General features: G+C 29.4%; 1 protein-coding gene across 1 annotated transcript in view; it reads right to left on the bottom strand.

Annotated features, from left to right (window-relative positions):
* Nucleotides 1-9922: 9922 nt before the first annotated feature.
* Nucleotides 9923-14311, bottom strand: part of LOC100160267 (protein amalgam-like) — a 370302-nt gene continuing 365913 nt past the window's right edge. Inside the window, exon 6 of the mRNA XM_029487214.1 lies at nt 9923-11624. Coding sequence (XP_029343074.1) covers nt 11470-11624 — 155 coding nt within the window. The 3' untranslated portion in view covers nt 9923-11469. The remainder of the gene's footprint in view (nt 11625-14311) is intronic.

A 14311-nucleotide genomic window follows, 5' to 3' on the forward strand; every position in this document is an offset into this window, starting at 1 on the left:
AGGTAAAATAGTTACTTTATTATATTGTGATATCGTTAAACGATTATGTTTCATTCAAATGTCTATTAAATATTTAAAACATTGTATTACTTATATTTTGTTCTATCTTTAATACGCCGGGGAACATTATTGTGCAATCCAATTTTTCTTTAGAATTCTTAAGAATATTCATTTATATTTATGTACGTATAAAATAGATAATAATAGTTTTTTTTTAGTAGGTCAAAAGTTCTACTTGATTTGAAAAGGTATTTCCGGGGGAATAAAACTTATCCCTGGAATAATAAATCGCACGTAAGAGTTGCCACAGGGTGTTTAATATCATTGCAAGTGTAAGTACGTTGGATTACATTTAGAATTAGCGAAAACCGTATAATCTACGGAACCCTAAAATAATTTGTATTAACGTCACAAAGGGACTGCGACTTTATTTGTTTATGTTTTATTACTTATTACGGTCCGATTTTGTTACGACTTGAACTTAAAAGAGACCATAAATGATATAACGATGTTGAATAACACACACATCCTTCATAACGGTCACCCTTAGTTTATGTTTGCTTTTATATCATTCGGCTCAAAAAGTCACTTTTTTTAACCCCTTAATTTCGATTACCCATTAAAATTGTACAGCATTAAAACACTCTGTTACTGTGTTTTCAGTCTTGATAGATACCTATACCGAACAAAATCTTGAAGATAACAACAATGTATCATAAAATAATTCGTTTAACATATTACAGTTTAATGTTTTCGAGTTCATTGTTTTTTCTCTGTTTCAATTATACTCTCAAACCATCGACGACGTAAAATATTAATAATCAATCGCATAAGTACTTGTATTTAATTATCTTTGCAATGGACTATGTGCCTGCTGGCTGCTGCATACTTTAAAAAAAAAAAAAAAAAAAAAAACATAGTAGGTATTTTATTTATGATCGCTTGTACTAAACGCCTTGTCTTGAAATCGATAATTAGTAGAAAATATACAATAAAAGTTTAAGCAACATTTTTTCATCTCGCTGCTCCATTTATACGGGTGAACATAATTTTCTGTAATTTATACGTGTCATGTTTTATCCATAATAATTATATGTTAATCTGCACAATTTTCTTCGTTGAAGAATACCTAATTGTAAACTATTGTTGTAGTTCTCCGGATATGCAAATGTATTGTGCGGGTATTTATGTTTAATTTTTTTTTGTGATTTAATGATAAGTGTTAACCAAAAAAAGAGACCTTATTACCGTGCTTCGATATTAAATTATAGAGTACCTACCTGACTGATGGACAATTTCAAATCTTAATAGTGTATTAGTGTCTTTTTTTTCACCGTCGATAATCGTCTATATTCTGATGTTTAATAGATATTTAATTAGTAAATCTCACAATAGTATATTTTGTTTCGTTCAAGCATACTTTAGGGTTATCTGTAATGTATATTTTAAGTATTTTTTTTACAATGTGCTAACTATAAGTAACATTTTAGAATTTTTTATTAAATTAAAAATATATTTTGCACTTCGATTGATTTTTGGATTGAAGGTTTAATAAACTTATAGGTATTACTTACATAAATAATTGTGTTAAAGTTTTGCATATTTTTAATTTTTTTTTTTTAAAGAGTAGTCGTAGCGAATTTGTGTGCATAAAACTATTTAAAAAGTATCGTTTAAAATGAACCTGGTTAGTGTAAAACCATTTTATTTTTCAGTTTATATTTTTGTAATTTTTAGGGTATATATTAGCAATAAATTCAGCATACATATTTTGTTAGTTTTTAGGGCGTATAATTAACTGGCTGGTTTATGAGTGTCTGGTCTGTTCTAGTACACCACCCTATCATCACCCTCTCACAATGAATCAGTACGTTAACAACTTGACTGCCATACATTTTTTTATGTAATTGTCGCTGCTGCTATGAGATTCATTGTAAAATCTCACTAAACTTCAATTAAATATATTATTTAATAATTAAAATGCTTACTTTTTACATGATAGTTTGTATGTTTCAAGTTTTGTAATGATTTAGAACTGTTAAGTATAGTATAATATCTACCAGATATTTTATAGTATTAATGCATATTTTAACAAAATTAAATGGTATACGAAATTATACTCAGTTAATATGCTATCCAGTATAATTTTATAGTTTTTCGGCTTACGGATTTAAAGCTCTAAAAAACACACTCTTAAATAGGTGTAAATACACGTCTTTAAAAATTGTAAAAATATGAATTAAAACAATGTTTGAATTACATTCTCTATTGTAATATTATGCTAGATTGGATTTTTACTAGATTGTTATTGCCTATTTATTCAACTGTAAAAAACACATGTAAATAACAGAGTTGTTATTATGCCTAATCATAATATTATGGAGTTCTAAAGAAGTGATTTTTGTGAACAATCAATTAAATTATTAAAATGGGCCAAGAGCCATTAACTATTCACCAAACGGTCGATAGTTGAGAGGGTACATACTTTTTAACAAAATGTCCTTATTTGTGTAATAGTTATAGCGTTATAGCCTATAGATATTATTCACGTCTACGCATTTTACTTCAGTTTAAAATATATTATAATAATATTATGAAATTTCAATGTGCTTCGGCTTTGGTGTAGATAGTGGTGAACGACTATTGTGCGGTCAGATATTTTTATTACACATACATCTACCAAACTCTCTACTACGCCCATCGGCTTTTATGGCGGCTGAATTTCCTGTTACAGCTGCAGTACATATCGTGCAAAATATTATATTATACAGAGTGATTCACCATGCACTCTTATCCTCATCTTAGCCTTCTAATTTTGGTTTTTTAGAACTCATCAATATTATTGTACTTGAATATTATATTTTTGAACTGAACACATATTTTTTACGTAATTTAGGAATATAATGTGAGTGCCATGTGACGATACAAACTTTTATTTTCAAATGAGAACATCAACTCTTTTTTATTGCTATTATAGTGCTCAAGTAGATGTAGGTGTATACATCAAAACTATAAAAATCTGAATTCGCGTGAACGGCAAATGCGTAGGTATTTAAAAGATAATATAATGAGAATGAGTATGTTTGGGGAATCACTCTGTATACGATTTATCCACTCCCTTCGGTACATGTCATGTAGACGGCTGTGCTGTTGCTTCGCCAAATTTCAAACGTATTTTATATTCCACCTATACACACATTATTATTATACTACTATAGCCATAATATAATATATTATTCTTGGACGGACGAATATTATAGGCGCTGTGTGTATAATACGATTACGATATATTATAATATTATCATATACGATCCGTTTAAAAAATATATCTTCGGGGCCTCCTACCTATATATTATATTTACGGCTTAAACGCCCGTTATAATAATAGTAATAATAATATTTCCGATGACATCTACGTAGGTAGTATATAACATTATTATATATTATTATCATCGCCGTTCTCGCGGTGGACTTTTACACAGATGATATCACTCGAGGCTCCAAGTCAAAAACCTTTCTGGCCTTTGTTGCCACATATACGCCGCTGATTTCATCAGATATAAACATTTTTGGCGATTATGCGTGTTGTATAATTATATTGCATTCTATGTGGTATTTATCAATAATGTTCGGGTCGATTTTGATCATTTCCTGCTGATTTATATGGGTACATATACCTATACTAACTCAGGTTGGCGTAATGTATGGTGGTTGTAAAGTACATATAATATATTGTTATTATTTATTATACCTATGCCTGTAAAGGTTTGCCCGAGTGGTTCAATCTAAAGTTGTACCATAAATAGTGCTAATATGAAATAGTATAAATAGTTTAGATTCATTTGTTTTTACATTATATTATAATGTATTCTATCTATATTTTATTTATAACTAATTTGATATGATAAAACAAAAGTTGTTCACTTAGTCCATTATATTATATATTTATTGTATTAAAATTGCACAATTAATGCGCCGGGTTAAAAAATAATATACATAATAATATTATATTATTACTCCTAGTGCTATCATATTATATTGCACGGTACCTACTATAAAATGGTTTATCTGTAAAACTTGTACTTAAAGTTCATCAAATTCATAAATTTGTACCACAAACAAAGAAGATATCCAAAAAATTTTATTATATTATACTTAGCCTGATTTTATAGATTTTACTTAAAAGTATTACAGCTTAAGTTATTAGACATTAGTGAACTGAAGAGACGGTTAAGCTTCTTGCCATTTTTTTGTTGTATTTGTGTCTTCCATTCAAGCCCCGAGTATGTTTTGACTTTCAAGACCTCTGTGTCTCCATCTGATTGATTCTTGTGTATAAATGCGACGCGAATCTATGTGTTGAAGTCTTAGGCCAATATTAACGTTGATGTGAACTACCTATCATAAATAGACAAGTGTAGCATGCCTTGCACGTGCACGAGTATGTCAATAATATACGCACTATACATGGATACCAATCATCAAATGGTTTTTAGTCAAAAGTATTAGTCTTTTTCCAATTGTATTAAAAAAATCATATTTATTCGATTACATTTTTGGAAACATATTTGAATTATTCTTAATAAAATTTATTTGAAAACGACTTTCTTGCGTTTTAAAATTAAATTTTTCATTTAAACATTATTAAAATTTAAAATGTATATGCACTTTATTTTGGAAGGTTTAGGACGGTTTAATTTTAAAATGTAGAAAATTGGTTTTCGAGTTAATTTTATGAAAAGTTCAAATAATATGTTTTATATGTTTTAGTTGATATAGGTACATTTGGCATAGAATATGATAGAAAACATAGAAGGGATCTCCCTGAAATACACTGGATTTTTATATGATTGCAAGTATCAACAATTATTACTAAATGTTTATGGATATAATAGTACATAACTGTCAAATTTATAATCTGAAAAAACAACACAACAACATTCATTAGGATTAGGTAAGAGTTTTTGTACTATTCATAATGGTTACTGTCAACATTTATTAAATGTACTCATTTTCACCACAACATAATAATATGCTGCACATGTCTTCAAATGATATAGAATGTATTATTAATGATATTATCATAGTTTGTTGATTTTTTTTTTATAGTTTTTTATGGTACTGCAGGTATAAACGTGACAAAAATTGTAAACCAAACGACTTGTCGTTAAATGTCTATAAATTAAATGGACGTGACGATTATTATACAGATAGCTTCTGAATTACATTAATTTAATAGTTGTTGTATTGTATCTAATTACTTTATGTTGATGATTCCCGCGTTATAAAGTTCTCGAAAAACAATTTACTTTTTTAATCGATATATTTGTATTCGACAGTGTAGGTTTGTGCTGCATACTCCACTCATCTAAATTTTAAATGCTTACGGTGTTTTCATAAAAAAAAATATGCTGATTTAAATACAGAAACAATGTTTGTCATAATCAGAAAAAATAAATTTAAGTACTACGATAAAAATTAGATTTGTTTGTAAGATTATATAGTGCAATTATGTATTATACGTACTTACATCAAATTAAATTTAAAACAAATGTTGTATGTTCTGATTGAATCAATGTCATTTCTAATGACAAATTGTTGGGGTATAAGAATACATTGCAATGATGTAGTTGATTTTTTATTTCATAGTTGACAACTTCATATTCGATATAATGGTACATTTTTCCACCTAATGACCGATTTCGCATGGTATTTTCATAAAATATTTGTGTAGGTACCTACTACTTACCTATATTGTTGAACAAAATACATAAAATTCTATAATTATAAATGACGTATAGAAGTAAAAAATACTGAATCTTTATTGTAACGACTGCTCTCAATATATCTTGTACAGACATTAGACATGGTATAGGGTTCACGGCTAACATTTAATACCGGCAATAATATAAAAACTTGTATGACTTACGAGAGCCGAGTGGTTGGTAGCACAAATCGACTTTTATACAGCATGTTGTCGAGTTGACCATACAATGATTAGTTCATTAGTTCATTTAGTTCATGTAAAAATTATAAGCAAAAATCTATTTTGCCTTTTGAGATGAAGATTTTTTTAGAGTATCTAGTAACCTGGCCACTTGGTAACGTTGCTTAATTTATTGATATATTAATTTTTTACATTACTATTTGAATGAAAAATTGAGTTTTCTAAGATACTTTAAACACAGTAAGGGGATATACTATTGCATTGAGTAATCGTAATTCCTGTACCAGTTGGAGCTGGTCACAATATATTAGGATAAACATTTGCATGATGCTTATTTTATTTTACCATTACCCCAACTACCTACTTCGTTTTTAATCAGTACATTATCTTAACACAATGTTTATTACTAAAAATACTTTGAGTTAAAATAATTGCACAAACATGATTTACCTCAAGATGGAAAACCGAAATGTGATCAATTCGATACCAATATATAATAACTTATTATTTTTTATTTACACAATGCATAAAACACGTTCTTAACAATAATAAATATGCAAATCGTTTAATTTGAACATTAAAATACAATCTAAATACCTACGCGAATTGATGCAGAATGTTACCAGCTATTAATATTATCGTCAATTAAAAATTAAAGTGATTATCATTGTTTTGTAATTTTATTTTTATTAGTTTTTTTTTAATACCAAAAAATACCTATAAATTGTTTTTTCGTCTAAATACTTTCTTATATAATATAATATTGGCTCTTGACTTCGTACTTGTATTAAGTTTTACTTTTTGGGGTACAAAGTTTCCTCAAAATGGTAATCTATATCTTAGATAAGAAGACATATATATCCAAATACACCGCCGTATAAAAATATAAAATAATGAAAAAAACTGTTCGGTTTTAAACTTCTTATACAAATTGATGCGAACGTCTTTTGTAAAGTAGTAAATAGTTAAAATGCTTTTTTAATGAAATTCTTAATAAGCCATAACTTAAAAATACTATTATAGTAAGTAGGCATACCTAGTATTAGTAAATTAAAGAGTGAGGTATTTTTCTTCGTAAGCTTTCTAAAAAATAATAATTCATAAAGATGTTGGTAGACATTTAGTTTATTATAAAAGTACATTTTTTCCACTTTATGTTTTTGTTCATAGGATATAATACTTTCCTTTTAAACGCCCGTTCAAGTAGTACACCTGAAAGTGTTACAGCCATCTTATTTACGTGTAATTTGTGTTCGTTTTTCTACGTTTAGAGAAAATCAATATCAAACACCTTCTGATTTAAATAAAAAATGGATAAAATTATAATTTCAAGAAAAATAAAGGAATATAAATTAAAAAATGTAACGTTCATAAATGTATTTGTTGGCGTCTTTGGTTTGCCTATACTAAACTTCCCTCAAAACTTATAACTTCAACATGAAAAATACATATTTTCATACCGTGACCATATTTATTGAGTGAAAATCACGTTACTTGTAAATTAAAGTTTATAGTATTACGCCAATGCTATAACTACATACACTTATAGTGTTAGTACGTGGTAGTGTGTCCTACCGAAGCAGGTTCACTGACTTACTGTATATTATACGGTCTCGCCCTTATCTCTCTAGTGTGAGTGTCTATCTTTTATGACCTTTATAATATATTTATAGTGTTTCGCAAACATTCTCCCTAGGCGTATTTTAGATATATATTTTTTTATTATCTGTTTCTATATTTTATACAGTGCTCATAGGCACACATTATTCGTTTATTTTGAGAATATTATTCATAACTTCCTGCGGTACAACCGTGTTTTTATTAGGTACCTATAATATTATATTGTATTTTCCATATTGTAGATTATCAATCTCCATCATGAACTTAAAACTATACGAATTAATATTAATATTGTATGGTATTATATACACGTATAATTAAGGCTAAGTATAAAATATGTAAAATCATAAAAAAAATAATGGCTCTATAAAAAACGTATTCTAAGCCATAATTTATATATTATTTTATGTGAGGTTTTGTTATCAATCCTTAACCTTTAAATAAGAAATGAGTGGTTTATATTCAAGATTTTGCAACTATAATATAGTGTAACATAAATAACCATAAGAATGAATTGTTTGAATTTTAATAATCTTCGTTAACCCTATTTTTTTTACGAAACTCATTATTTTTAAAAAATAAATTTCGCAAACACCGTGAATGTTTATTTTACTTTAATTAGGTATTCTATTGTCTAAAGGTGAATAAATATACCAATCTTTTAATCTTTTTTAACATGGTTTTAAATTAAATAAATTAAATTCGAGTAGGTACATTCAGTGGTACAATAGGGCATGGACCAATTGCGCCAAAACAAAATCTGAATTTTAGAGTCAATATACCAATTGTGCAGCTTATATTTTAGGGTCAGTGTACCATTTGCGCCTCTTATATTTTACGGTAAATATACCAATTGCGCTTATATTCAAATTTGCCGCCTGGCGGCTATCTTCAGATTTAGAAATATTGTTTTTTGTTCTAATTCCATCAACATAAACACACTAAAATGATTGAAAATTAAAAACGTATTTATTGATCAATTGATTACTGGTAAGAGCAGTGGCGCCGAAGTCCATGCTGACGTCGGGCCGTGGCCCGACCACTTTTTTAAAAAATGTGGCCGGCCGGCCATATTTTATTTACTTCATAACTTTATTATGAGCATAAGTATATTTAAACCGTGATTATGAATAAATGTATATCAGGGTACCTCTATATTAAATAATTAAGATATTGAGGCCGGGAAGTTTTAAAATTGCCCGACCACTTTTTAAAAACTTCGGCGCCACTGGGTAAGAGTGACTGGTTATAATACATTTTATAACGGTATCAGGAATTTTATGAAACTTTATTATTATTATGGACATTTGATCACAAAAATAAGCATTTGAGTGATAGACGAAAACAAGTTATCATTATCATACATTTTATATAATTAACGATCAAAAAGTAACTTGTTAAATGTGAAGAAAAAAATGTTTATTTATTTATATTATATTATGTATTAATACTGGCATAAAAAATGTATAACTAACTTATAAATTTAGGGGCCGGAGTGGCGCAGTGGTCACACAGTTGACTTACGACTCACACAGTCATCGGTTCGATTCATAGCAAAGTGCAAAAAAATGTGTGTGATTTTACGCAGTCACCATTTTCCCGTGCTGTCGTCCGATTGCGTCATCCGGTTTCCAACTAGGTCCCACTCCACTGGGAGTTAAGACCGCACATGTCTCCTTTTGGAGAAGGGGGGTAGTATCATGCATATAGTGATATATACATAGATAAATAGATCACATGATCTCCCTACTACCCACTTGTGATAAGCATTGTCAAAGACCTTGAGGTCGTTACAATGAACAAATATAGAAAAAAAAAAAAAAAAAAAACTTATAAATTTTCCTTAGGTATTGTAAAATGTTTTGAGCGCAATTTGTCTATTGACCCTAAAATGTATAATGCGCAATTAGTCTATCGACCCAACAATTTTTAGAGCGCAATTTGTATATCGACCCTAAAATGTTTAGAGCGCAATTGGTATATGAAAAGGTAATTTTAAGGGCGATTGAAAACTCCCGTACAATATTATCCTTGTTATAACTTATAGGTATTCATTCGCGGCGAGTTTGGTGGCAAGGAATTCGTCAACAAAATAATATGATATCATAATATTATAAACCCTTTAAAAATCAATCATGGCAAACGAAATTAATTCTACGGTAATAAACCAGACAAATCCAATTGTATAGAAATAAAACTCTGCGTGTTATATTTAAGCTGCAGTTAACGGTCACGATAATATAAATAATAATCAATCGTTTTTCGTGTTTAATTATTGTACGATGTGGTGGACACAATAAGTCGCGGGTGAAATTTCCTAAGAGGATTTAATTAATAAAATATACCTATTGCATATCATTTTTTATTATACGTTTATTACATTGAATTATAATTTAATCAAGACAAAAACAAAAACATAACATACTGATTGTGATTACTGATATTGTTTCTTATGTACAAAACGGTGATGATAATATTATTTATTATTTAATTATGTTATAATGTTATATTATTTTACACGTTACAACGACACTATATTGGTCGGAAGTGATCGACACAACAGAAACGATAATACAATATATAATATTGTATTTATCACTATTATCACTATTATTATTATAATTATCATTATAATATTAATATATTGTAATAATCTAAAATATGAAACTCCGGAAACGACATATACGATTGGTTTTTAAAAACATAACGACATCGATAATAATACACAAATACATAATATTATACATGTATAGTATTATTTATATTGTAAATTCAATATATTATTATGTAGGTTATATATAACCTGCACTGTACACAATTATTATGAGAATACAAACAGCTATAATATTATATAGGAAACATTTATATACAGGTCACAGACACAAAACAAAACTATACAACATCAATGGATCGGTAATAATAATAATTTTGATATTACAGCTTACAATAATAATATATATGACAGAAACACGTATAATATATCATAAATCATAATATAATAATAATATACATTATTTTCGTACGAGTGAGACTCAAGCGGTAAGGAACGATATACGGAAAACAAACATCAATAGGTATAAATATTTACAAGCACGTATTTTTTTTCCGTTATCTTATATTATAATAGTTGCATTAGTAATAATATATTATAATAATTTATAGTGTTTTATAACATTATGTATAAATAGGTATATAAAAAAGGATTTTTGACGCGGCGAATGCCACCCAAACCAACGCGGTGAAAAACGCGACGACCCGAATCGCGTCCTATGCCTACAATGATAATGATAGTAATAATAATAATACGTGTGTATAATATATTATATTATAATATTATCTCTGTCCTTCCCCTCCCACAGATACAATTGCAACCCTCCTCCCACACTCTCTCTAGCACACTCACTCACTCACCCTCTCTCTCACTCTCTATCTCTCTCTTTGACTCGTTTAACGCGTTATTTATTATCGACACGCGAGCTTTAAACAGTCAAACACCGCGGTGGCGCACAACGCGGGTATAAATTACGATGATAACCTATGGCGCCTATGAGTAATAATAATAATAATATTATTGTGTGAAAAAATGAAAATCAAGAAATTCACTCGACGACGCATGTCGTTATAATATATATCATAATAACATTAAGTAGGTACCTACAATAATAATTATTACACTTGCTGCGCGTAGTGACAGCGGCTGCTAGCGCGGTTTTTTTTCACACTGACGATCGTAGAATTCAGGTTTATACATAAATATATTATTTTTTTTTTAAATATTATTGTTTAAACACGCAATTGTATATTGTTATATACGCGGTGTACACGTACAGTATATAGTTGTAATAATAATAATAATAATAATAATAGTAATAATGATTTTAATCGTGTGTGTATGAAGCCGTTCATCTGGTCAGTTTGACGACGCGGGCTGGCACGTACACGTCGGTGACCAACAGCACCTGAATGGAATGGCACACGAACAACAGGAAAATCGGCAGCAGTCTGGTCACCGCACTGTTGCTGCTATTGCCGTGTTGCATGGCCGCCGGGTGTTCACCTGCCAAAGTCAGAATTTTCGTTATTATTATTGTTATTATTGCTGTTGTTAGGATGGGACTGGATGTGTGTGCGAGATTCAATTTTAATATCGAAGAAATGTGTGTAAATATTATTATAAGGAAAATATAAAAAAAAAAAAATTCTGTAAAAACTATAAATTAAAATTTGTTTTTGCAATCTTTGGAGAAAATGGGTGCCATATTGTTATAGGTATTTCATATTGATTATTTTAAAAAGAAAAAATGTAATTGACATCGCATGATTAAAATATTTAACCTATAGTTTTAAATATATTATGTAACACTTGACATGACAACACATTTTAACTTTGAAATAAGTACAAACATAAAGTTTACCTAAGAGGATTTTAAATTTTGAAACTGAAAACTTCAGTGGTTATCACGGTGTAGGTGTACCTATGTGTTCGAAATAACAAAAGACATATTTGGAAGAACGAAACAACACTTTATTCATTATACTAGCTTAATACAGATAGGTCTATGTATATTATTTTAATAATGTACGTATCCGGTTGACGGTCTGACAAAGCTATCGTGTAATCGGTGGCCAGATCGGTTGTCGGTCGTGCTCTCGCGGATGTTGAAAGAGATACCGCGGTCGTTGAGATAACAGCTGAGACATACCTATTCCCCCACGAGTCCACGCGACGCGTCCGAACAATCAGTAGCTACACAACTCTCTGTGACCTCAATCCACCTTTTCACCAGGGTCAGCTCTTCTGGAGCTGGCTGCTGTGATGGTTGTTGTTGCCCAAGGCTTATAGATAATAGAGGTTGCCTCATACCGGAATTCTGTTAAAAATGGAAGTGGGGGAAATCACACTATGACGTCAGCCATCGTACAAAATTGTTTGTTTATCATAATTCATAGCACTAATGTTAATTGTTATTTGTTAATACTTAATAGTTAATACGTTGATGGTTGATTTACATCCATCGTTACTGTGTTTACTTTATTATTACTTAATTATCAGCTAAATTATTTCGTTTTAATGGCAACTCCAAAATCAAAAAGCGGTTCATGTTGTGCAGTTGCCTCATGCAAAAATTATTCAGGCAAAGCCAAAAATACTGGTAGAACAGATTTGTCTTTTCACAGGTATGTTATAATTTTTTTTTAACTACATATTAAGCAATGTTAAATTATACATACCTATCTATTATAGTTTTTATATATAATCTAAGTTTTTTTTAATTTAAAAGGTTTCCAAAGGATGATTTGCTTCTTAAAGTGTGGTCGAATAAATATAGGAGAAATGATGTATGGAATCCTAGTAAATCATTTATATGTTCTGATCACTTTAAGGAAGATGATTATGTTAGAGATTTAAAATCTGAACTGTTGGAGTATGCTCCAAGAGTCAAAATTTTAAAAACTAATGCTACACCTTCACTTAATTTACCTGATGGTCACGACAAGTGTGTTTCAGAATCTGGTATTCAGCGTCAAAAACGAAGAGAAACTAAATTATTTAGACAGGTGAATATTGTTAAACATAATTGTTTGCTTTTATTTTAAGTATACAATCTGTACCTGTAGGAAGGTACTATAAGAGTACGAGCTACAAACATTACAATGAAACTATATAAATGTATTCTATAGTACTATGTCATGTTTATATTTCTTAACTTATATTCTTTGCCTTAAGTCATCATCACGTTACAGACTTGTATCTTTATTCATTTTTTTACTTATACAATGATATAATGATGATATTATTTTATTAAATCATTTTTATTTTTTTTATTTTAGGCGCATGATGAGATTATCACTTTGGCTCTAAATGATAATGTACCATCTTCTTCTACTCAACATTCAGAATGTGACCTAGAGCCAACTCAATCATTGGGCTTGTCACAATATCAAGATTATAAACATCTTTACAATCCTAATTGAAGATGTTCTTAATATAATGAAATTGAATGGAGATGGCTTGCAGGACTATGAAAAATTAACAGTTTTAATGTTTGATGAAGTTAAAATTTCAACTACCATGGAATATGATGTTCTTCGAGATGAAGTTGTGGGCCCTCATTCTCAAATGCAAGTGGTTATGGCAAGAGGCTTGGCGTCACCATGGAAACAACCTATTTACATAGACTTTGATAAAAAAATGACTAAAGAGATTCTTTTTAATATTATTGAAAAGCTTGATCAAATTGGTTTTAAAACAATTTTCTGTGTAAGTGACTATGGTGGAGGTAATGTTGGTTTGTGGAGAGCCTTGGACATTTCTTATGAAAATCCTGTATTTTCTATTCCAAATGGAAGAGAAATAATATATGTACCTGATGCACCATAAATTTTAAAACTCATTAGAAGCTGGTTGTTGGATACTGGATTTCAGTACAACGATCAAATTATAAATAAAAAACCACTTGAATATTTAATCAATACAACATCAACTGAGCTCAGTATTTGTCACAAACTGTCTGCCGATCATTTAACTTGTGAAGGCCCTCAACGAAAAAAAGTTAGATTAGCTTCACAATTATTGTCCCACACAACTTCAACAGCACTTATGCACTGTCACAACAAACTCAAAGAAGATACAAAATTAATTGAAAATGTAGCTAATTTTATTGAATTAGTTAATAATTTGTTTGACCTAATGAATGTATCTCATCCAAATGATAACCGTACACCATATAAAAAACCATATGG

Source organism: Acyrthosiphon pisum, chromosome A1 (genome assembly GCF_005508785.2).
Source record: "Acyrthosiphon pisum isolate AL4f chromosome A1, pea_aphid_22Mar2018_4r6ur, whole genome shotgun sequence".
Taxonomy (NCBI): domain Eukaryota; kingdom Metazoa; phylum Arthropoda; class Insecta; order Hemiptera; family Aphididae; genus Acyrthosiphon; species Acyrthosiphon pisum.